This window comes from Lissotriton vulgaris, chromosome 3_1 (genome assembly GCF_964263255.1).
Source record: "Lissotriton vulgaris chromosome 3_1, aLisVul1.2, whole genome shotgun sequence".
Taxonomy (NCBI): Eukaryota; Metazoa; Chordata; class Amphibia; order Caudata; family Salamandridae; genus Lissotriton; species Lissotriton vulgaris.
Genome location: NC_141689.1, coordinates 2099351379 through 2099378018, shown reverse-complemented (window position 1 = coordinate 2099378018; position 26640 = coordinate 2099351379). Strand labels below are relative to the sequence as shown.

The 26640-nt window shown below is 45.6% G+C and overlaps 1 protein-coding gene across 1 annotated transcript in view; it reads right to left on the bottom strand.

Annotated features, from left to right (window-relative positions):
• Positions 1-26640, bottom strand: part of SCFD2 (sec1 family domain containing 2) — a 1876913-nt gene that overhangs the window by 1194582 nt on the left and 655691 nt on the right. The window contains exon 5 of the mRNA XM_086962651.1: positions 1614-1863. Within this exon, the coding sequence (XP_086818777.1) occupies positions 1614-1863 (250 nt within the window). The remainder of the gene's footprint in view (positions 1-1613; positions 1864-26640) is intronic.

Below are 26640 nucleotides of genomic sequence, written 5' to 3'. Positions count from 1 at the left end.
CTGAAGAGAACATATAAAACATAAGTTCTCACATGTAGCACACAAAAGTCGAAATCATATCATTCCTCACGTTGGCAGTGATTTTAAGGCCACCCTATCTACCATCTGAACATTAGGTGTCACCCCTAACACTATCCGTTATGTGTTTGGAGCAATAGTCGGGAATTATCTAAGCTCTGAGAGTGCTGGAGTGCTGCTATAGATACAAACACTATTGGTTACACAGGAAAAGATGTCTATGGAGCTCAATGTTAAATCTAAAGCCGTGGAAACAATAATTGGTGTACATTGTCAAGGGTTAAGGGGAGTGAATGGGATACCATGAGTGCCAGGAATACATTAGTCTCTAGAACATAATTTACCTGCTTTTTAAACAGATAAAAGTGAACAAAAAATGACCATGCCCTTCTAAGAAACTGCTCTGTAGATCCAAATCTACTGTACCTGGCGAACATCACAGATCAATAACTTACTTAATTTATTTATTTATTTTAGGAGTTTCATATTGCGCTGAATGACCCAAGGGTATCAGAATGCTTTACCTACATTGTCCAAGGCAGTGTTAGAATAATAGTGATTGTTGAAAAATCGGTGAAAGCATTTCCTGTAGAAGAACAAACAAGGTACAGCTCAGGGGAGAGGTTGCAGATGAGATACATGTTGTGGGCTGAGCGTCGGCGAGGGCAGCATTAGTTAGTTGAAGGCCTTTAGGTTCATGTAGTCATACCCAGAATTTTAGGTTGTAACTGACTCTAATGACTTGAATACAAAAAGATCTGGTCTGGCCCTGGGGGTAGCACAGATACATGTACACTAAGTGGCCAGTTCGGCAGTCAAACCCTGAGAACCACGAGCGTCTAGCCACTGGTCTGTGTTAGAACAGTGCCACTAATAGAAGATAACAATATCGGAGAAAATTAGTATTACAATCATGAATGGCCAGCAAATATCCAATGTCCGCGCAAGTTCATCCAAAATACAGGTTAACTCCTTGGACACTCATGACGAGCTCAGCTCGTCATGGTGTACACCACCATACACTCATGACGAGCTGAGCTCGTCATGAACAATGGGAAAATCAAATGTCCAGCAAGGGAGGAAAATAACGCTAGCATCGATGTGGTTAAGGTGGTCACAATATTATTCCAGAGACATAAACAAAACAACAAAACTAACAGCAAATGTATGTTTCGTAAATCTTGCCCTGGGCAAAGTGATACCTTGATATCTAGCTTTTGACAAAGGTTATAGAAGGACGACAAAATTAAATACAGTGTGCACTACAATGGAAACTGTGGAAGCATGACTTAACTCCAAATTATTTTTGTCACATTTAAGTTGATGTTCAAGAAAAAAACGTCGTCCATGTCGAAGAATTGATCCATTATGATCATTTCAACACTGCTTTTCCTCACAATTTTAAAAAAGTTTAGGAATTTCCTATTTCAAACACCCAGGCTTAAAAAAACAAACACCTACACAAATTTCCTACTAAATCACTGAACAGCTGAGATTCATTATTTCTGCACAGTTACCCTTTCACCTGAGAGAACCCCAATACACGGTAAGCTTGGAAATACTGCTTTCAACTGAAAAGGTGTCAAATGTCATACCTGTAATCTTCTGTAGCAAAGAAGATAATTCTGGTTCATCACAAAACACTCTGACTAATGCCTTTTTCAGTTCATCTTCTGCCGCATCCAATTCTTTATCCAATGGAATTTCTCCAACCACAGAGTAAATGTAAACCAGGAGGACAAGGAGATCGTCAGGGCTGTAATCATCAGCTTTCCGCTCGCTGTGAGACTTTACAATGGGCAGTAACTGGTGCAGAACCTTTGGCAGGTCAGACTCACCAATGTTCTGAAACAAAGTAAAAATAGGCAATTTTCAAAACGTATTTCACAACAAATCAATTATCTACAACATTAAAAAGCTAATGGCAAATCTAGCAATAAGATTGTCATTCACTGACATACAAAATAAACGTTCTAAAATTTTTATAAATATGCGCATAAAAAGGAAAAAAAAGCTGATCATATGTTGGTGAGGTGATGTGAGAACCAGTAATAGAAAAAAGTTAATAAAACACATACATCTTAAATGTCACCAAACACTGTATAAAGCATCACAAATACACGGAAATTAATGAAAAAAATAAAGCTGGGGTTCACACCTGGGGCAACTAAATAACCACACATCCCTTCATAGTTTTGGCTTTGAGCAATTACAGAAGAACATGCATGGAATGTTGAGACTCGGCTTACTCAATATTGAAAAACATTCACTTGCAAACAAACAGGTATCAAGATTGCAATTCCAAGTATGAAGGTAGGTGTCTCGAGTATGTCACATTAGAAATGGATATGCACCGAAATTGTTATAATTTCTCATGGATAGAATATTTAATCCAGAACTCCATCACAGAGCTGGTTGAGAACAATCATACCGACTTCCCAGCTTGACGACGCGAGTAAATCAAATCGCAAGGGTATCGATGGAGTGTTAAAGAAGGGGCTGGGGATCGGAAAACACAGAGGAGAGACAAATAGCTTGGGATAGAAAACTGGTCCTAGGCAAGGAGAGACAGACAGGGATAGAGAGAGGATGTAAAGCGACAGATCGTGAATGTAGCGGGTAACTGTGAAGCACAAGGGGTTTTTACAGGTTCGTGCAATTCGGAATTACGCAGCATTTCAAACATTGAAGCAAATTTGAAAAATATGTTTGGCAGCTTTTAAAATTGTTCCTGATTGTTTTAGAGGGGGTAATAATTACAAAACCTTCCCTGTGACCGTAATGGAAATTCTCTATGTCCATATTGGGTTCCGATTGCCCTTTAGACTTTTTTTGAATGCTAATTGGTGAAATACTGGGCCCACTTACACTGAAATCCCACCAACTTCTGGGTTTAATATATCTGTTTATGGTATAATGGTTGGCTTCAAACCAGCGACTGAGCTTTGCTTGCAAGAGAAGGAATTACATGATCAGTCCTCAGCAAAATGAGAGGAAAAGATGAAGTGAGAGGAAATGACAGAAGATAGCATAGCATTTTGTGTGTGTGTTTTAGTGTGTGTATGGCCATTAACCCATCGAACAAGGCCTGGGTTGAATAACTTTCCTAGTAGTAGGGTTACTTAATACAGTTTTTAAACTCATTGGACCACACACTAAAGGCACTCATTACTGCAAACACTCTGCAGCAAATCATTGAACAAGAGGTCAGATCTACCAAAGTATCAATTGAGGCTTGAGGAGCTTGGACGTGGATATGGTTGGACAAGATTACTGGAAGAAGTATCAGTGACACATAATTTGACCATAAGGAGTTCTGGGTGGGCCCTAGAAAGTAATCTATTTTTACTGATTTTAATATTGTGATTTGTACATCAGGGCATTGTGTGTCTAACTCAACTTAGGTGGAATGCAGATGTGTAGCTCCCTGCACCACCTTTGCCGAATGATTTGAGATGAATGCGTGACATCAGACCAGGATGGTAGTGGCAGTCCTGTGCTAGCCACCATTCTGCAAAAATCATGGAGATGCAGCAGGGATCATTGGTGTCTCTCTAGGCCTGGTAGGAGATGGGAGAATAGATGTCTTACCCGAGATTATGCAGTGTAACTGAAGTCTCAGTGGTATCTTAGTCACTTGAGTGAACGAGATAGCGAGATGGACATAAGCAGGAGAGACAGTGCATGTCTGGGTGGGTGAAGTTAAGCCCTCTCTCCAGAGGAGCTGCCATGCAACATAAGAAAACTGGCTGCCCCATTCTTAGTATAGGACTGGAGCATTAATAGGGGCCTTTTTCCTGTTTTCCTCATGCTAAGAGTACCTATCCCATAGGACAGTGTGCCTTCACAGTTAAGAGCCAATGCCCTGAGACCCCTCTGTCAAGTTATGAAGGGGAGAAAAAAAGGGAAAGGAGAGTTTCTTAAACCCACATCACAGAACTACAAGGTCTGACCCCAGAGAGTCAACAAACGAGTCAGTGAAAATTGCTGAGATGACCAGCAGTAAGGAAAAGCTGCTTAAATCAAGGAGTGCACTGCTTTCACACCACACCATTAGAACAGGGTGATTGAAGCCACTGTGCAGACTATTAAGGATTAAATGCAGGGGTTGATGGCCGGGATCCCATCAGTGAAACAGAGTGAGGAGGAAACTGGGAATCAGATGCTAGCGCATGAAGATCAGGTAACTGGAAACCTCAGAGATGGAAAGAGATAGAAAGAGATAGCAGTCTTTCAGGGGACAGCGATGAGACTCTCTGAAGCTAGAGAACAAATACAAAACGCTGAGCGATTTGCAGGGGACCCATCATGTTTAAGTGCTAGGTGTACCTACAGAAATATTGCCCTAAGCATTCCCTAGTTGGGCTGAAAGGGAGGTTGTCAACCTGTTCACTACAAGATGGATAATATGAACTGATTTCAAAGATTTACAGGTTTTCCTTCAGAACTTTGAAGAACAAGGAGAACAAGTAGCATAGTGATAGCAGCACTGTGAGCAGAGGCTCTGAGTGATGAAGTCCTTTGAGCTGAAGCTCAAAGGAAGACTAAGGAAGACGGTGTTGCTTGATGAGAATCACTTGCTCCTCCCCCATATGATTCCAGTCACCTTAGTCAGCAAGAGACAACTGGAGGCCATTTTGCAGGAGCTGGTTACAAAGGGCCTAGCAGTGTTTGTGCTCTATTTAACCTGACCAAGAGTTATCTTCACTGAGGTGGACAGTAAAGGAGCACGGGAACAAGAGAGGGTGCTCTCTAGGAGCATCAGCTCACTTTTTCTCCTAAAAAACATGTGTCCTAAAATAAGTCTGTGTAACAGAACAAGCTAGTGTAGAGTACAATCAAAACTCCTCTAGTCGTATAATGTGCGGGCCTCCAAAAGGCAATTTTTGTAAAAATGGTCTTAAATGTTGCAACTGGAAAACATATTCCTAATGGTAAAATTGTGTCATTATTACGTCTTGGCAGCTTAGTAAGCACATTGACCATCAAAATGTGATTTGAGTGCAAATTAATTAATAAAAAACAACTAATGGAGAGCTGCCTCAGAGTTTTACTTCCGTGGTCGCCAGGTCTTAATTGCTCTTTTCAACTTATGAAGATCGAATCTAGTCAGGACCTTTGGAATTCTTCTAATGCCTTCTGGTTCGTTGTTTCCCTGCACTTCGCCTAAATGTATAATTGTCAAATTAGCAATTTATAGCGTGGAGCCACTAAACTAATTCTAATCACAAATACAGGAAAGTAGTACCAACAAGCATTATGTGTTATGGTTATGGTTTAAAAATACCAGAAGGAATATTGTACCAGTTAAGGTTGCATTCATTTATGGTAGGCACTGGGAGATTAAGTGATTGGCCCAGAATCCCAGGAGAAATGGGCTGGTGCATGCTGCCTCCTGACGAGAACCCCAGCACTTACGTTTTTTGCAAATTAACCACTAGCGGTCGAGTACTCCATCATAAGAATGACAGAGATCCCCTCCAGCCTAATATAGGTGCCATAGAATATAATGCACTTGCAGTGAGGCGGATCGGGTATCCATCATGTTTGTGACACAGTACTGGTCTGCCAAACTCTATATCAGGCCTTCGGTCTGACCTTTCCTCTTGGTAAATAAAACCCAGAGCTGTTGAGATCTGCGTTTTTTGACAATACAGACTCACACCACGTCTCAGAGCTAACAATACAAAACAGTGTGCCCCTCTTGACAATGAACAGTCTTTTGGAGATCTATTCTTTGTAATACCCAAAGTCATTAGGAGCAGAGCCAGATTTTGTGACCTGCTGTGCCCTGATTAGACAGAGACCAGTATCAAATGAACCGAGCTCCCTTTGCAAATTACATAATATACCAAAATGTGGACCAAGACTTTAGCAGGCACCATCCTCCCAGGGCAGAGACCTCACCAAGCAAACCCTTCATGAGGCTTCGCTTTAGGCTGCATTTGTGCCTTTGAAAGCAAGAGAGGATCGGTAGACTATTGGCAGGTTACCTGACCAGGGGAGAAGTCAACACAGACCTATCATTAACAACCAAAGAAGCTCTCTCGTTTTACCCACTTACCTCAAGAATTCAATATTTAAGGAAGATTTCATGAATATATATCAATTGAGTTATGTAATCTTTTGTGGGATTGTGACACGTTAAGTTGTGCCATCTAATAATTATGTATATAAGGTGGGCCAACTGGCTTTGCCACAGTGCCACCACATCAAAAAGAATAATCATATGCCATAATAATGCAGCACCATATGAACCAATGAAAGCAGTACTATTAGTCAAAAGCCTTCAGTATAGAGGTAAACATTGCATTGTCCGCATCAGCATGATTAATAAAGCATTACAATTCAAACTATGTGCCTCAGAGTCTTTTCTTTACTTTCAACAGGCAGCAAAATGCAGCCACAGGACCCACCTCTATGGGTCCCTGCACTCCAGTGCCCAGGAGCAAAAGCTCCAGGAGCTCGTAAAATCCTGATGAACCTCTCCTGGGTCATGTGCATAAGGACTTAGGAGACTCAGAGAGAGCTTTGGGGGCAGTCTTAGGAGGTGAGAGGCTGCTGCATCTTCTTCCGTCTCCCACAACACATGTGAAATACATTGGTGGTGCCCCTGTGCTTTGAGGAGCAGAAGCAGGATATGTAAATCTATGGCCTCGAGGCCATTATGGGACGCTCCTTAGCGCCATTTTGTGAATAATACATGATGACCCTCCAACCTTGCGAGGCGTCCTTTGTAGGTTTCTTTTCTTTTGTTTATTTTTTTGGGTGGGTTCCCCTGCCTTACCCAGAGCTCCCACAGCTGCTGCAGTTCTTTTTTTTGTTCTTCTGTTACAGCCCTGCCCGCTCCATCTCCTGCGGGCCCGCACTCCTGCTTCTGCAGGCAGGGGAGCACTGTTGTCCCTCCGACCCCTACCCTGCGGGGGGGGCACTGTTCTCCCTCTGACCCCTACCCTGCGTGGAGTGTGGGTGGGGTGCTGCTGCTGCAAGCACTCCATCCCCCCCAGACACAGGAACGGGGGCAGAGGAGGAATCCTGCTTTGGTCCCAGGGCCCTTGCCTCCACAGGAGGAGGGTGAGGAGTGTGGTGACCAGAGGCGGTCCTCCGCTATGGCGGTGGAGCGTCGCCCCACTGCTTTTAAGCAGTGAGGAAGATAAAATGACAATAACTTATTTGTCATTTTATATTTCGTGTCTTGCTGCTTTATGGCAGGCGGGTGGGCGGGGCTGCTCTGCTCTGCTCTCCAAGCAGGGTAGGGGAGGAGTGGTTTGCCCACTCCTGACTGTGCAGTGACTGTTTAGCCGGCCAAACCAGTCAGGCACACTTTCCCCATTCTCCTTGCAGCCTGCATGAAGAATATGCCCACCCCTCCAGCCCCTGGCTGAGCGCCCTGTCATGGCGCTCAGACCTCTCAAAGCGCGGCATAGCAACATTGTGATTGGATGGGGGGCTGGCTGCCTGCTTCCTGTTCCTGTCCGAGACAGGAGAGCAGGAGCACAGAAGACGTGGGACCCGGCTCGAGGTAAGACTTTAAAAAAAAAAATTTGTTCCGAACCCCGCGTGATCCCCCCTGCGTCCCCCCACCCGCGAGCCATGTCGTCCACGACTGGTGGTGGCGCTTGGGCTGCTTCCCTTGTGTGTCCAGGGGAGGTGAGGGACCTAGGACAATGATCTTTCCATCGTGCCCCACATACATCCCCACCCCACAACATTTTAAATAAAGATATTGCGCTGACTCCCAGGCCCTATCCCACCCTGAGGGTATGTCCTTAAGATACAGGGGAACATCGTGCTTTTTGTTCTCTGCTCATTTCCCCAGGGGACGAAGCTAGAGGTGGGTATATTTCAGACACTGTAAAGCCAATTATTACTAAGTTGGGTTTGTTTTGCTCCTGATGGCCAGCCCTAACTCCAGGAGCATATCCTTCCGGCCTCCTGGACTCTGAAGGTACACCTTTCAAGGGAAGCTGTTGTTTATGGTTGCCTGCACCATCCCTGTCATCTGCCTGGCTCCTGGTGCTCTTCTCCTGCTGGTGGGGCATCTTGCACACCCAGCCAGAAAAACACCCTCCCTTTCACACTCCCTAGGCCTCAGAGCTTCTTGGATTCTTGAAGGGTATTCGGATGGCAGCAGAGTCATGGGCGAGTCAACAGAAGTCCAAGCAGGGATATCCAGGTTCTTGCAGACAGTCCTTTCTCTCAACTGTTCCTCAGTACCACCAGCAGTGGAAAGACCCTTTTTTGTCCAGTTAGTCAATAGGAGCCCAAGCCTTCAGTCCATCATCGCAGGGCATAAGGCGTCTTCTCATTTAAGCTGGGTATCCTTTCCCTGCGTCACTCCCAGGTCCATCTGAGTCCACCTTGTCTTGGGGTTTTTAAGTGGGGGTGGAACGTTTTAGGAGCCAGACACCCCTGACCAATCCTAGGATCCCACATCATATCAATATCTTATGAAAACCCATGCAGGATCAACCCTAGAAGCCTGCCCACCAGCAGTTCTTCATATGGCAGCCAACATCATAGCAGATCCACTCTGTAAACTAATGAATAATGTGATCCTATGCGGATCCTATCCCCGTAGCTGGAAGTAAGCCATTATTAGGCCTCTTCTAAAAAAAACTAATCTAGACCCTGGGGACTGTAAGAACTACCACCCAATCTCCTTGCTACCAGGCCCTGCAAAGATTCTGGAGATGCATCTTAACAGCCAGTTGATGGAAACTGCAGAACAGCAACTTTAGCTTAATGACTCCCAGTTCTGCTTCAGGAAACACCATGGGACAGAAACCACCCTAATATCAGCCACCAACTGTATCAGGCGCACAGTGGATGAAGGACAGGGGCTGGTGCTGATACTCCTGGTGCTGATACTCCTGGATCTGTCAGCAGCATTTGATACCATCTCCCCTATACTGCTGCTGGACAGACTCCAGGGTCTTGGCATCTCCCATAAAGCACTAGCCCTCTTGTCCTCATTTCTGATGGAAAGATCTCAAATGGTGAAATTACAGCACTTCCATTCTGAAGCCTTTGTTCTACCCTATGGAGTTCCGCAGGGCTCATCACTGAGCTCCACGCTTTTCAATCTTTATGTGGCACCTTTAGCGGCCGTGATTCACTCCTTTGAACGGGAGGTAGTGTTGTATTAAGATGACATGCAGATCATGGTGTCAATCCCCAAGGGTTCATGCTCAACATCAGAGAATATTCTTGGTTGCATGACTAAAGTGGCAGAGCAGATGTCATGTAACTTTTTGAAGCCTAATGGGGACAAGACAGAAGTTATGATATTTGGCTCAGAGACATCAGGCTGGACAGTAATTGCTGGCCCCATGCCCTAGGATGTTGTCCTGCCAAGGGTAAGAAGGCTAGGAATCTTGGAGTACTGATGGACACTGAACTTAACTTTAAAGTCCAAATGAATTGTACCATCTCCATCTGCACCTGGATCATAAGGATGCTTATTGAAATCTTCCCCCTCATCCAGCGGCTGGCACGTAAACAGGTAGCTCTTGGCCTAGTAATGTCCATTCTGGACATCTGTAACTGGAATCAAACAAGAACACGCAGTATAAACTCCAGGTGGTGCAGAATGCATTGGCGAGACTTGTTCTGGACATTCCCAAAAGACAGTCTGCTGGGATGGGATTAGAAACCCTGCATTGGCTCCCCATCAATTAGCATTAGCTTTAAATCAATCTGTATGGTACATAAGGCAATTTATCTCCCTTACCCTACAAGATTAAAAACCATGTTCAGCTGGCAGTCCCCTGGCAGACCCCTCCTCTCATCTCTCCAACTGCTGCTCGCAGTACCAAGAACCTAAAAAAAGAAATGGGGTGATAGAGCATGCTCTGAGGCCGCAAGCAAACTCTGGAATTCCCTTCCCTTCACATTAAGGGCCATGCCTCATCTCCTGCCATTCAGGAAGGCTCTTAAGACATGCCTATATTCTGGTTAATGATCTATCTGGGGCGGGTGTAATGGTGGTCCTCTTCCGGACGGCTGGTCTTCAGACCCTTGACGCCCTGGGGTAATGGTTGGGCTCTATAAATCTCAAATTAAATCTTCCCTCCACCCCTGCCCCAACCCAACTGCACAGCAGTCGGGGAATATCCAAAATGGCAACTTCAGGTTATCTCTGGAAAGAGCTCCCCTTAGAGCCTTAGCTCCGCCTCTAGCTGATATTGCTTCCTGATCCATTCTCACCAAAACTTCAAAGGCAAGTCCCTCCTACTGGGTCAAGAAGTCTGGCCTGGCTCCTTTATTCCGGTGGACCTCGGCTGTCCCAGCCCAAGTGCAGTGTGGCAAGCTAACTATCTGATGCAGATTTCTTCCCCACCTCTTACATGCCCAGGAACTGAGTCAAGCACGGTTACTTGCCCTAGTGTGTGCAGAAGAAGCCTTTAATCCATCTACTGATGAGCAGAGTAATACATTTGGCCAAGTAGGGAGGCAAAGGCCTGGAATCTGATTGTGAGCTGAGCCAGGGAAATATGACAAATCTTGAAATGCCATAAGGTGTATATGTGTGATACATGGGACTGTAAATGCAAACTTGGGATTCCTTTTTTTCTCCAGATTGATACCTTGCTGGACCCTGTAAGAATAAGCAGAGCAAAACTGTACTCTAGAGCAGATTTTGTCTATAATTTATAATACAGTGAGGACACCACAGACTTTCAATACAGAGCTATACTATGAATGTTCACTCACATTAGAAGGCCTACCGAGGTCATAACCAATTCTTGAATAGCCCCTACTTCCACTGCCTACCTGTGCGTAGATACTGGGCTATGCACTATGGCAGTTTCCACACGCTCAGCCCGCACACGTGTGTTCACATGTAACTAGCCTAGTGCCTCTAACCCTACCTTCGCAGCAGTTGTCTCATCTGAAAAGGCAGACACTGGCGTTTAGCACGCTCAGTCCAATTACCATGAATGTACTGTGAGTGAGACTCACTCACAACAAAACTAAAAAAACTGAATAGTCAATTGCGAAAAATTCTGGTGGACTAAATGGCAGAACCCATTGCCGGCAGCTAAAACTAGTGCAAAAAGCTATTGTTTGCTCCTGAGTACTCTTGCTTAGTTAGCAGCAACAAGTCGTAATGGGTTGACCAGACACACCATTCTTCAGTTCCCGGTCACCACAGACACTTATACTGACCTTTCTACACTATCACCACCCACCTAACTCAGCCATTAGGACACCTCGTCCCACAGGGAACCAAGACTGTACCAAACGCCCTCCTGGTTCAATGTCAAATGCAACCAGGACACTAAGCACCTACATGGCCTGAGGAGGCCTAGGCCCACATTCACCCCAGGGTATACAACTCTGCAGCCTCTACACTCTTCCTGGCAAGGGTACAGTGCCTCATACTGAAGCTGTAAAAAAAGACCAGTCTGAAACCTGTCCCATGGGTCACTGGTTGTTCTTCCTCTGGAGAATACACAGTCCCAGTACCCACACTCATCTGGGTCACTACACTCTAAAGGTGTAGAACCAGACCTCTCAGAGGACCTGTGCCCTTCACCCACAGCACTTAGGTTGGGGTTTATAGCAGCCACCATCCTCATGGGATGGCTGACTTGCCTCAGCAGCCCACCCAAATTGGAGTATTTTACTCACAGAGAGTCATTCCTGGGCAGGCCCACCCATGGGAACTAAGAAACCAACCCTGGCACCGAGCCTGGATTGTCCTCTGCAAGACCAGGGTTCATATTCGCCACCCATGGTCTCTCAAGTCCCACTTAGTCAACTGGAAGTGCCATTGGGCACTGTGTAGGCCACACCTCACCCACCCTCCACCTTGGGTCCCTTCCGGGCTCCAAGCTGGAGACCAACTAGGAGCTCTAAAAATCCTCCTGTGAAATTAGACAGTGCATCCTTTAGGCACGCACTGCCGCCTCCCACATCACTCATCTGAGGGGTAGCCCCTACCTGCTAAGTCCATGCCTGGCAAACCAGAACTTCCAAGGGGCCTTAGCACCTCATACCCCAAGGCTCGTGCACCTACAATGCACAAGGTGGTGCTAAGGCACACCCCTCTGCAGACTATACTTCCAACAGCTCAGCGTGGCAATCCCTAACAGAAGTGCTACATTATCCTCCCTAACTGATGCGGAGTGTTCTCTCCATCTGGAGAAGGGATATCACGGCCACCGGCTTGGGCGACTGTGGGCTCCCTCCACACCTCCTGCACCACTTCCTTCTCATGGGCATCTGCCCCACAACTGGTACATCTAAAGAGCACCCAACAGATGTCTGTAGGCCAAAGTACTTTGCAGTCTACCCTTCCCACAACTCAAAATGATAATCCTGGACAGAAGAATCTAGTACCAACCCAGACTGATGCACAGGGTCGCCTCTCCGAGGAGCAGGCACCACCTGATCACCTGTTTGTGCCACTGCAGGTGCACCACCCAGCTGAGGGCTGCACCCACTAGTCAATAAAATGCCTGGCAGGTCAGGACTACTCTGGGGGCCTCAGGGCCGCAGCCCGAGACTGGTACACCAACAGAATGCCAGGCAGGAGTCTGCATAGACAAAGTACAGTGCAAGCTATCCTTCCGACAGCTCAGACCGACTGTCCATAACAGACGTCGTTTCCTCTCCCCAGATTGATGCTCAGGGGCTCTCTCTGAAGCAGACACTATCTGGCCACCTAGTTGGGTCACAGTAGGCTTCAACCCCTTGTCCATCGAACCAACCTGATTAGAGAATTGGCTGGGCATCACCACAGTTGCCACTTCATGATCAGGAAAAACATTCTCTAGGATGACATCCTTCACTGTGCTTGGGCAGTTGCCTAACCTACCCTGACATTAGGGTCCACTGCAAGTCCATCCCAGGTATCTAGGGAGTCCATCACCCCCTCTCAGATCTCCTCACAGTCAGTCACTGGCTAGCTAAGGAAACTAGGACACTCACCTCCTCTATTTCCTCAGGGGCTAACATGACACCTCCTATCTCAGAAACCATCCCATTGACTGGCCACCCATTGACAGCTCACATCCCCAGCAAATAAAATAAGGGACCTTAAGAGCCACAACCTTTTCTTGTGCCCCAACTGTGGGAACAAAATGTGGGGAACACTCTACTTTACTGGCGGGAACCCCTAGGGGGTGAAACTAACTTCTGGGTATTCTTTCACCCCACTGCACCAGTGTTTTTTTGCTTGCGCCAATAGCGGGAAAATCTCAGCAAAAAAAGTCTCTATAAGGGCTGGCTCCTTCATGTGAAATCTGCCTTGTCTATGACAAGTGCAAGAATTTCTTGGAGTCCCACCCCCAAACATACCCTCTAAGGCAAGTAGCAGGCCCACTTCTTCTACCCGATCTATGCTGTGGGTACTTGTCATAGTCCCTACACCTACGAAGAAGCACCCTTCTCATACAAGCGTAGTGTTGTGACTCAAAGGACACAATGGCCTGGGATCCTTCTAAATGGAAATACTCTGTGAACGACCAACCCGCTATCACATCATTTCAAAATGGAAACCGGTCACATTAAACACAGGTAATACATCAGCCATCAATGTTTTCAACTGGAATACATGTGCAGTGGATTTTCTCTCCTGTAGCTTGAGTTCACACAACCAAATCTTTGAGAATTAATGCATGGGTAATGTGAGGTAGAACTTAACGCATAAAATGTTATCAGGGCGTGTCAGTGTTATGTGGATATTATTGATCCCAGTACTGGTAACCAACCTAACAAATTGCATTATTAGTTGCATAGGATGCGAGTAATTTACAAGTAATATGTCCACAACTGTCTCTTTACTGGAAAACAAGTAACACATTGCAGAATTCTTTTCTCGCAGGGTAAAAAAGTAGGGTGATCCAATGCCTACTTAGGGAAGATGGAGTGGGCTAGTAATCTCAATTTGTTAGTATGCAAAAACCACACTCAATAAATTATTGCCCAGTCAAAGATGAAAATTACTTTTATTACATACACAGACTACAAAATACTGCATTAATTTCCAAATATATAAATTCAAGTAAATATAAGTACCTTTGGTGGCACCTTTACATCACATTACAACCCTAGTAGGTCTGGAACCCTATAATCAGTATGCACCTCAACCTATACCAGATACAACATCATAATTAAAGGGATGTCAGTATAAATAAGGTAGGCCTACTGGCTTTGTCAGGGTGTCACCACGTTATGAAAAGCAGTCAGTGCCATGACATACCTTTACACCACCATTAAAGTCAATGGGGACAGTAGCAATATTTAAAAGAAGCCTCGCTCACCTCTCTAACAGACTGCTCTCCTAACCCTCTGACTGACTCCTTACCTGACTCCCCATCCAGATAGTCTCCCGAGGTATCCCATAGCTCAACTACACCCACACCAGGCCTAACTGACACATCACTAAATGACATACATATCCATTATCCCTACTCCCCCCCAGCACCACCACTATGTCTACAATTTCTACGACAGCCACCTCTCATCATACTCGCATCACCTCGCACCCACACGTCCCCTCACCCCGGACCCCACTGCCCATCCCCATAACCAAGTCCTCAGCTCCTTTTCAGACAACTCATCCCTCCCCTCCTCCCCCATTAATATCATTTCTGATATCACTCTAATCTCCTTTTACACAACTACACCCGATAAGTCGGCAGGCCCACTTTCTCCCCCTCCCTATACTACTATTCTCACCGTCCCCCCTTACACAACCCACACCAATACCTCCTCAAGGCCCCTCTCTACTCCCCTCCCAGTGACTACTGCTCTATATCGATGCAGCATAAGCATAACAAATCAAACACCCCTAAAGCACACATAAACACCCCTTCTCGTCCCCCATCCACCCCGCTCGTCCCCACGGACTACCATACTGAAATACCACCACCACCACTCATACCAGCTCTCCTTACTCCCCGAGACACCACACAATTCACAACCCCTTCTCAATTTACCACAGGCCAAGCTACTAATTTGATAACGTCTACACATGACCCCAGATTAGATGAGATACTACTATCCTCACAACAAATTAAAGATGACATCCAATCTCTCTATGTCCCGATCCGACAACAACCCAAACCACAAGTGAAACCCATTCAGCGGTCATGTACTAGCCCTTGTCTAAATTACTCCCCAGATGGAATACAGTACCTTACCCCAATGCTTCAACCCGTCCAGTAAGGGAAAAACAAACCCTATCACCGAATGACCTTCCTTCCCTACTTCATTCCTATGAACCCCCTTCCCTACCACCTAGACCTACGTGCACGGAAAATACGCAGATACTGTCCTCAATCCAACCCATCCATTCCATTGCACCCAGAGTTACAAGAAACACCCCCAGAGGTATTGTCGAAAATAACCTCAAAAGAATTCCCATCTCCCAAGACCAGAACACCATCCCAACCAAGACCCAGATAAAATGTATCCTTCTAAATTGTAGATCGGCAGCACGTCATGCCGCCGATATAGCGAACCTCATTATAACCAATGAACCCGACCTTATAATCTTAACAGAAACTTGGCTAAGCGAGTCATCCACACCCATCTTTGACATACTAGTTCCCCCAAACTATCACATCACCGACTGGATAGACTAGATAGGTTGGGTGGTGGTATTGCCTGCATCCATAGGAACAACCTGTTTGCTAATCTTACTGGACTTATCCTCAGCCTTAGATACAGTCAAACCAGACAACCTACTGGATCTCTTGAAGCAAAGAATGGGACTATCTGGTCCAGTGTTAAACTGGTTCACCTCCTTCCTTCAAAATAGAACACAAAGATTCAAGACTAACCAATACTTATTGAACCCCACCCCAGTCACCTTGGGAGTACCCCCAGGGATCTTCCCTCTCCCAAACACTCTTCAATTTATTCACGTAACCACTCACTGAGCTTCTCAACTCCGCAAATATCAATTACCACATGTACGCCGACGACACATAGCTCTACATTAAGGTCCACTCTCTTGAAGACATCAAGTCCCTTAACTCTAAGCTCCAAAAGACACAAACCTGGCTAGCTAGGAACCACTTAAAACTAAACACACTAAAGACAGAATTCCGCTTAATCGCTCCCCCCAACCAAAGAACCATCATCCGCGATTGGATGAAACACATAACTGCACTTGACGGCTAACCTCTCATCATTGATTCCGCCAAATCCCTAGGTATAACACTTGACAATAAACTAAATATGCAGAAGCATATCAGGCTGCAACTAAAGGAGCACATTTTCAGATAAATACCCTGCGAAAACTGAAACCTTTCATACCCGCAAATGACTTTAAACAGGCAGTCCAAACTCTAGTAATTCCCAGAATTGATTATGGAAGTGTCGCTTTCTGCGGCCTTCCTAAATCAACGACTGCTCCGCTAAGAGCCGCAGTCAATACAGCGGCTAGACTAGTCACTGGCAAAAAAAGAAACTGCCACATTTCACCTGACCTGCAGGCCCTCAATTGGTTACAATTTGAGGCCAGAATCCACCTAAAAATCGCCTGTGTGACTCATAAGGCATTGCATCAAAAAACCCCGAGGTACCTAGCGGAGAAATTAGTACTAACGGGTGGTAACAGATCTACCAGGAGTTCGGATAATCTTCTACTTAAACCACAACTTTTTTCCAAGAAGAAAACGTATTATCGTACCTTTGTAACAAGACTAATTCCATCCGCAGCTTTTTTTTTTTTTAAAAGAAGTGAAATCGATACTCATGTCTAAAATCACTTGAACTGCTACTTGTACATTCCTGTAGATATATGCTAATTTTTGTAATAATTATCAGTACTGTACTCTCATATTTCTGTGTTTATATGTATTTGTCATCCTATATTTGCCCTGTAAAGCGCTCTGATATTCGCATGGGTCTTGTTCGCGCTATACAAAACCGTCAAAATAAAAATTATAATAGTAAACAGAGTGTTGTTCATCGCCAGTGTTACCAATTAAGTATTTTAAACAGAAAACGTGTCTTCACAACTAATAAACCGGAATAATGCGGAAATTTCAGTTATAGTTGCCATTTCCATCTTTTTCAATGCACTTAGTTCATATGGAACAAAAGAGAGAAAACTACTGATAAAAGTCTGGCATTTTGTGGGCCTGCAATTGCGTCACATTCAACTGAAAAAGGAGATATTTAAAAAATAGATCAATACTATATTAGAGGAGGAGGAGCTACGCAGCAACCAATATGGCCACATAGGCTCCCGGCTCCACCGACCTCCGTCTGCTGCCTGATGATCCTGCCAGATATCCTGATTTTACGCCCGACCCCCATGTGGATGAACTGTTGCTGAATCTGACGGTGCGGTCCCGAGAATTTTATCGCCCAGATTGACGGAGTTGTGTCGTGTTGAAGATTTTGGCCTAACCCAACTTTGGAGCCGGGCCTACAGTACTTGCCCAGCCGGGTTGCAGTTGAATAACATCAGCTGTGGGACTCAGACAGGGTCCGGTCTCTTGCAGTGGAGGTTATCCTGGCCTTTTTTTGGGGGCGAGCGTCTGGTCTGTTTTATACTGAAGGAGTGGTGATAGGCTTCGTCTGTGGCTGTGGGGGGGAGTCCCCGGCGACCCGGTCGCCACCTCCCGGGTCTGCTGGGCCGGGGCCCTTGCTCGCGGTGGCGTACTGCTGACCGATAATGCACCCTCCGTTGCCGTCCGCTCGGCTCTTGCCTCTTCTCCCGGAGAGACCCTGCTCTCTGAGGAACCCGCCCATGCTTGGAACCGAGCGAGTGGAGGCGGATCGGACGAACTGTGAGCCGTCCTTGAAGACCGTACTGGCCGCCATCGGGGCACTTCAATTGCATCTGGAGACCATTGTCCATAAAATGATCGCTGGTGACATCGAAACTGGGCGACCGAGTCAGAGCTCTGTTTTATTGCATGACTTTGAACGAACTGATTCTCCTATGATGCCCGTAGTAAAGGAAGATGGAGACCCTGTGCGCGATAAAGTTTTGACGCCATTGACCTGTTTGCAGAATACTTGCGGAATTGTTTCTCTGGGGGTATCGCTGCATTCGCCATCGCAGCCGATTATGGTGGAGCTACCTGTTTCTACACTCCTTGAGACTACGACTAGCAAAAACCGAAAGTCACTACCGTCCCTTCCCGCCCTTGTGGTTCTTTTACATCTACGGAGGAAAGGACATCTGGACTGCATGTCAGGGAGGGAGATCTTACCGGTGGCGGAAGCTTGCAGAGACTCAATGTGTTCGACTGGTCCCATAAATATCTTAATCGAACTTCCTACGAACTTTAACTCTCCTGGGGCGGTGATGGTGTTACCGGACAGAGTCCGCATGAAAGATCGGAGGGGTCAAGGATGAGACTGTTGGTCTGGGTCTGATTTCTGGGCTTTAGAGGACAAGGGATTTGCTAACGTAATGCTAGCGGGAGGTTGGGCGGTGTCCAACGTCTCCCCTGTCTGGCTCTGTCTATAATATTTTTTGAGTACTCTGTGGTCTTAGGCCAGGGGTTGTTCGTTTCAGGCGGGGGGGAAAGGTGACCGGGAGTTTGTATGACATTCTCCTTCTCCATTCTTCTTTTACTTTTTGTAGTTTAGGTAGTCGGGGCGATAGGCACGCTGCTAGTTGGGGTTAGGCGAAAGCAACATGCAAGGGTGCAGGGTGGGGGATGGGTTTATTGTTTTGTTAGTTAGTTTAGTTTTTATGTTTTCTTTATCTCACGCTTTCCTTTCGCTCTCCTTTCATAACGTTGGGGTATTATCCTGATCTCGTATGTATTCCAGTATCTGGTAACCGTACTTCTTTTTTATCCTGGCGTAGATAGGTGGGCGGGGTCGGTGTGCGGGCGACTGCTTTGGGTTATAGATTGCTTTGTCGTACACCCTGTTTTGTGCTTGCTAGCGCAGGCGTCTCGGTCGTTCCCTTTAAATTGATCTGTGATTATTCTATTTTTGTACCTACTCACTTTATCATAGTGTTTGAATGTATGGCACCAGATATGTCTGTTTCTTTTTCCTCGCTTTTTAGGTTGGGGGGGTTAAACATAAAATGAAACCTTTGTCTTATCCTGTAACGTGTGGTGAATTCAATACAATGCTTATCCTGATTCGCTGCCGGACCTCAGGGTTGTCGGCTGAAGAGCTGTGTCATTTGACAATATAGTGGGTCTTATTCTTGTGTAGCGGCCAGCCCATGCGGTTGTTGGCCAGTGCTTGTAATTTTATTGAACTGTACAATAAAGGTTTAAAAAAAAAATACTATATTAGAGAAACCCGTCAGAAGAACTGAAATGAATGTGTAATTGTGTTTTTCACTCTACTCAAAACTGTGGCTTGGGTCAGATTGTGCTACTGTATATAGACCCCCATAATATCGTAGTACAAGAATGTTAAGGACAGAATATTGAGGGACGAAATATCGAAATGTAAGTGCATATAGGGAATTATAGATTTACGATTCCTAGCTCCACATCTATGCGCCTTAAAAAGATCAATATGCCGCCTAGGTACATACATGCAGAGTTGGGTAAAGAAAATTTAGATTTACTTACCATTCGACATTTGTTTTTAATATTTTGTCCACTATATTGTGTCCTATTGCTATTCTGGGCTCGTTATATGTTCACCTTAGATCACAATTGAGCTTTAAAAGGTAATATGCCTAATTAGTACCTTTGATGCTGAGGATATTTTTTTACCATTTTGGAAAGGGTGTTGGTAAGTGATGCTTCCTCTCTGGATTTGTCACGCGCTTCCTTCATTCACCATCTACTAGACTGAGTGTTACTATGGCCCTAGAGCCTGCTGTATCGAGTTCTACCAGCCATTAAAGCCCTGCTCTATGGTTAAAGGACAGAGCCAAAGGTGAGGGCATTTAACAAGGGAGCGGGCCTTTAATGGCCGGTAGAGTCCACTACTGAGGGCTATAAGGCTATTAGAACATTCCTCTCCTACAGGGCAGAATGTTCTAATTTGTAAAACAAAGGCCTCAAGGCGGGACAAGGGGGTTAAAATCCCCTTGGGCTTCTTGAGGCCTTTGTTCACATCAACAGCTATGAACAAACATTGGAATGTTGATACTCCGGGCTTCTACCAGCCATTAAAAGCCCAGAGCACTCCATTGTCTTCAATGGGGAAAACAACGTTCCAATGTTCTAAGTTCAGATTATAAATGTCCTCACTCTGTACACCTACAAATAAATGTGCATGAAAGAAAAATCAGCAGTAGCTTGTAAAACGCCTAATTGGTAACCCTCCTCTAACACGCAAAAATAATGCAATTGAAAGGACTTTAAGTAGCTATTATTACTGAAATCTTTCCTGGTTTTTTGGGGTGTTGCTGCGCCTATTGCAACCATACTTCCAGCACCACTAGCACAGTGAAAATATTCTTCTTGGACAACCTGAGAACTGATCATAGTTGAATGGCATACACTAAATTGGGGCCTGCTTTTGCATGATGTATGCATGTGTATGAACATTGGGTGGTAAAAAAATGTAATTGTTGTTATCTTGCACTCTTTTGATTCTTATGCTAAGTTTGGCATTTTGCCTCAGTTTTTGTGTGCCTCCCTGGCGAGCATGCTGTCTTAATGGCTCACTATGTATCATGGCTAAACAATAAGCACATGCATGGTTTATATCTGATGAAAAGAACATATATAGTGGTTGTTACTAAGATAAAGGCTAATTTGTAGCATGTTTTCAATTTGTAGTTCTATAGAACAGCACCTGAAGAAGGGAGTGTATCCCGAAATGCATTGGGCAGTTTCCTCTTTGAAATTAGCATTATACAAGAAAAAACAATGCTCTTATGATTTTGCTTTTATTGACACATAAAAAAGTGTATTAAATCATTGTTTTCTGAGATACAGGAGAGGACACTGTATTAGAAAAGATTTAATGTAAATCAAGAATACTGGTAAAGAAATATGTTGATGAATGTATGAATAAGTTTGATTTGATTTTGTTTACCAGTAACGATAAATTATAAATGCTGTGCTCGCTGGGTCCGGGGAATGAGTGATTCTTGGCCTAACTAAAAATGAATATTGTGGGCGCCATACCCACACTGACCCAAGTCTGGGATATGTTTCTATGGAAAAGGGTTGCGGAAACTCTGTGAGATTACTGCCCCTATTGTTGCTCTTTCTTCTCTCTCTCTCAGCTGGACTTCTTTCCCTCTTGGACTTCTTAGAGTCTCTGGGTATTTATATCAATCAATCAATCAATCAATCAAAGCATTTATAAAGCGCACTACTTACCCGTGAGGGGACTCTGCTCTGGCCAGAGCATAATAATAAGTAATGTATTTGTAGCACTTGTTAGACGAAATGTAACTTGGGGCACCTTCTGTTTCAGATACACATATTTGACCTGAGATGCAATAATGTTTTCACCACTAATGGGGTGTTTGTGTCTCCTTTATTAAAGAGGGCCTTATCTACAAAGTTAAACCTACACTTTTGGTTAAATGAAAAATGTTTTTGCTTTACACATACTACAAGTGTAGTATCTTTACGGCTCTGGAGAACCAGAGGCGGCCGGCACAGCTCGCAGGTGGGGGAGGGGAAGTGCGGCATTAGGGATCGGAATAAAAAAATAGAAATAAAACTTACCTTGAGGCCGGGTCCTGCGTCTTCTCTGCTCCTGCTCTCCTGCCTCTGTCCCTGACAGGAAGAGGAAGCAGGCAGCCAGGCATCCTCACCTGAGCCAATCACAATGCTGCAATGCAGCGTTGTGATTGGCCTGAGCGCCGTGACACGGCACTCAGCCAGGGGCTGTAGGGGTGGGCATGTTCTCCATACAGGCTGTAATGCAGCCTGCATGGAGAGGGGGGAAAGTGCGCATGACTGGTTCGGGTGGCCCGAGAGGGCCGACCAAACAGTCACTGTGCACTTAGGAGTGGGCAAACCATTCCTCCACTGCCCTGCTCCAAGAGCAGAGCAGACCGCCCGCAAAGCAGCAGGAAGCCGCCTACAATGAATAACGCAAAGTTATTATCATTTTAGATTTCTGCTTCCCATTGTGGTTTCTTCTTCCCATTGCTTAAAAGCAGCGGGGCGATGCTCCTCTGCCATAGCGGAGGAGCCGCCCCTGTGGAGAACTCCGCATATTGAAGGACAGGACAGTCTTTGCAGTCATAAAAATACTACACTGGAAAAAACGACACTAGTCATTTGTGAATACCCAAAAAGAGTAAAGTTGCACCAAACGTGTACGTTTATCTTTGTGAATAAGGTCCAGTTAATTTAAAAAAAGAGTGTAATAAATATTTTTACTGGCAGATGTATAACTCAGATGTACTAAAGAACTCTATTATATCCTTTAATTGTGTTTTTTGAGCAGTTTTTTATAGCGAGACCTCGACCTGAAGGTATTGGAGCGCTTTGCATGAGCACCAGTTCCATTACACAAGGACACATTCATATTTTTGGGTAGGTACGGGGAGATTATGTGATTTGCCCAGAATTTAATGATGTTGAGCCGACGCCCAGACTCAAACCTTGTTCTCCAGCTCCAAAGTGGGCAACGCTGACTGGTACGACCAGTGGTAGAAGTGGGCGGGGACGGAAGGGCACGGCGTGCCCCTACTTCTAAAAACTATTCCAGTCCGTTCCCTTACTTCTTACTCTCAAGAAAGCATCCCGGGACGGAAAGAATAGTTCTCCTTAAAAACGATCACTTTTTTTTTTCATTCGATTCCAGGAGCTGGTCGCACTTCTCTGTGACTCCAGAGGCTGCAGCAGCCCCTCCCTGACCTCGCACAGACTGCAGGCAGGCCCATTGTCATTCCGATTGAGGCCGATTAGCCCCTTTCGAATGACAATGCGCCAGCCGTGCTCACTTACAACTTGGCTATTCAGTAAAGTGTTTGACTCTGACACATAATGTCTGCTCTCGCCGGAGTATTAGCGCCATGAATACCTTTGGGTGAAAGTACACTCTATAAATTTCATCTTGTATCTTTATTGGTGGTTGGCCTGAAGTTTGCAAATTAAATATTTTTAATGGAAAACATTTGCAATATTTTATGGTGGAGGCCTGGAGTTAAATATACATTTTCTCCATTTTCTTGTGTGTTTTAAGGTCTCGGCTCAACGCGCGGAAGCACGACTCCGCCGAGATCTTTTGTCAGCGACTGTGCTTCCCAGGAGACAGTGTCGGCCACGCGCATCCTTGGAGCCGATTTGAAACGTGACCGCGCGCTGTGGCCAGGCGCTGTCTCCTGGGAAGCTCAAGCACCACACACGCATGCGCATACACACACACAAGCGCCCATGCATGCACGCACATACATACATACATACATACAGAGACACCCCCCTGACACATACACACACGCGCGTGCGCACACACACACACAAGTGCACCGAGGCCCCCCTCCCCCTCCCCCGCCGTCACCGTCGCATACACACACGAGCATACACGCACACACACACACAAGTGCACCAAGCCCCCCCAGCCTTTTGAAACTTACCTGGGCAATGTCGGGAACTCTTCTCTCAGCACGCAGCGCCCAACGTCCTGCTAGCGCGGCCCCGGGTCTCCACACCGCTGAGGAAATATACATTTTTGGCCAAGTTATGTTCCCTATCGTGTACCCCACCGTCTCCATGTACGAGTTTAAAGTGCATGTAACTTCCCTCCTGTGCCAGCTATGAAGACGCAAATACATTTGCGTCCAACGTTAACATGTCCTCTTTCCGACCCACCCTGAATGGGTTGAATAGTCCGTTCCTAAGTATGCCATGCCAACGTCTTTTTGTGGTGTACTTTACACGTTTTTCAGCTCTGGCAAAGTAGGCCCTGAATTTCTGCCATCGAGCTTTTTCTGCCTTCTGACTCTGAAAACCTCAGCCCAGGCTGCCCAGGCTGCCCCCGTACCTGTGAACTCTGCCTTACTTCCAGCGCGGCCCACCGCGCTTAGCTCAGCCTGCTGCCTGCCAAGAATGAATTCAACCTTCGAGTTATCTGTTTCCTCTCCGAAGATGCATTCCTGCCTACTAGTTTAAGTAAACATTCCCCAGCTGTAGAGCAAAAGGGCCTGGCCTTACTGTCCCTGTGCAAGTAATTCATAGCCTCTGTTACCACGCTACCACGGAAGGCCCATGCCCCCACGCTCCTCATGCAGACACTTAGGCGCTTATACACGCACTCACAGCCAGTATAGAATAGCTTCTGCCCCAGAGACCTTTCCGCCCAGATAGCTCAGTTCCTAAACATCAGATACCAGATATGATAGAAGCACAAGTTGATCTGACATGCCAGACTCCTGTCTCTTTCCGCTAGTTGAAATGTCAAGTCCCCTGCACCCTTCAGCTTCACGTCAGTTATACGTCATGCAGCTGCGCGCGCATCCAGGCCTCAGATTTCTGCTGACATTGCAAGATTCTGCTTATTATTGCCACCCACTTATGGCACCTACCTGTGATGTTTCTAGCACACACTTCTATGTTCACGCCTAGTTCACGCCTCCTAATTACGTATCATGACCACGTGTGTGTTTTATCTTGTTTCTCTCAGCTGTTACGCCTTCTGCATTGACTTCAATTATGTATATTAAGTATAAAAGTAATATAATGTCAATAAAGTATGCTCTATCCCTTCCTGGACCCTTTGTGGTTGCAGGAACCTGATATCCAGTTCCGGAACGATTCCTTTTTAAGGAATAAAACCCCTAAGAACTCTAACACCACGCACTCTGTTTCTTTCTTTCCGATTGAGTTATTATTGATTAAGTACTTACCTGCATAGAAATTAAGATGGTAAATTAAATATTTACGACATTTTGGCGCCCGAATAGGGACCCCTCCCCCACCTCACGCGCCGGTTGGTGAGTTGCAAACTCTGTCCCCTGCCATCAGTTAGACGGAACCTACGCGTACCGGCAGGATTTCCTGTATCTCCCTCTGGCCCACGGAGGTGACGAAGACTGCAATTAGCACCCAGACGAGGCGGTGAGGAGCGCGGAGGATCCCGACCAGAGCCTAGCCGAAAGAAGCAAGGTCCGAGGTGTCAAGAGGCCCACCAGTTTTCCGAAGTATCCACGTGTCGAGTCGAGTCGAGTCCGGTCCAGTCCAGTCGAGTTTTCCGAGGCCTTCTGTTTTCCGTGCTTCCCGGTGAGTACCATTGCTGGGACGTATCTAGACGGGTTTGGGTACACAAGTCCGGTCTTGCACTGTTCTCAGCAGTGTATCTGTGCTGTTTAGCAGTACATCCGGTATAGGGGGTAGTAATAAGTGTTCTTAAATGTCTTTCTTCATGTGATCAATGTCGTTGTATGAGTGACTGTTTTTAATGTGCATTATTGTGTTCTTGTGTAACTAGCTGTATTCAGTAATAAGTAGCAAGGATTGAGCATTCAGTATTAAGTAAACAAGATGCCGTTTTTCAACAAGTTAAAGCAAATAGGAACTAGGAAAGGGATGCTAGAGGAAGAAATTCCTATCCCCCCCTAGGGACACTCCTGGAAATTTCATGTACCAGAAACATGGCATAGATGCCATATTGTATCTAGAATTATGGGCCGATTATACTAAGCATCTAGACGAAAGACACAGATGGCCCGTTACCGGAACATGGGATGCTGAGTGCATCATGAAGGTAGAAGAAGCATTATGGAAAAAGAAAGCCAGACAATCTCAGAAAGACGCCATAGAATTCTGGCGTAAGGAATCACATAAGCGTACAGAAAAAGCCCTCCGTAGAGAAGACAGACTTAAAGAATCAGATAAAGCTCAAGAAAACGAATTAGTTACTGAAGGGATCCGAGTAAAATCAGAGCAAATAGACCGCGCACGAAACAATCTTGTAAATGGTATGTATCTTGTGGCCGAAGGTTCGCCTGAAGCCACTTCAGAAATACCGAAAAATCTGCCGCCACCATTAGTTCCAACTAAAGTAACTCACAGGACCACTAAAGACATATTCCTGAATTCCTATCTAGAGGATGTAGCTCCCGCTTACACCAATCTGCCTGTCCGCGCCCTGCCTAACGACGGGGATGGGGGTGGTAACCCGCCCCAAGATCATATTCCGCCAGTAGCACAACCAGGTTCCCCTGCCCGACAGATTCCCCCTGTTCCACCACCTCCGCCACTTCCCGCACCTAAAATTAATCTACCGAAACAGCTTCTACCTGATCCTACTAAAAGACAAATTCAAGTGCCGATACAGACTACACAAAGAGATAACGCTCAAGCTTCAGCCTCAGGAGGTGCGTCCGGGGGTCCCCAGACCCCGCCGCCAACACGTAGATTACACCTTAAGGATATGAAGAATCCTTTTATACTCCAATCACCCCGTCTCGACTTACTCAAAGAACCGCTTCAAGTTTGCAGATACGACCCAGTACCTGGTAAAGATAATAGGATGTTTTTAGCATCACTACGCTTACGACAAGCTACCGATTACCTACTGTATTTCCCAGGAATGAAAGAGTACCTAGATAGAATATACAATTTTGTCCGGACTGGGGAAGACCCTGACAGTATTAAGGAAGCCATGGCATATCAGAAAGTCGACACTCAAGCGTCTCTACTACGTTTTTTCATAAATTGCTTAATAAGAGAACGAGACAGGCCTGAGACAGATCAGGATGAATTAGATGGACTCAACAAGTGGGGTCAAAATATATCTGAAGGAAAA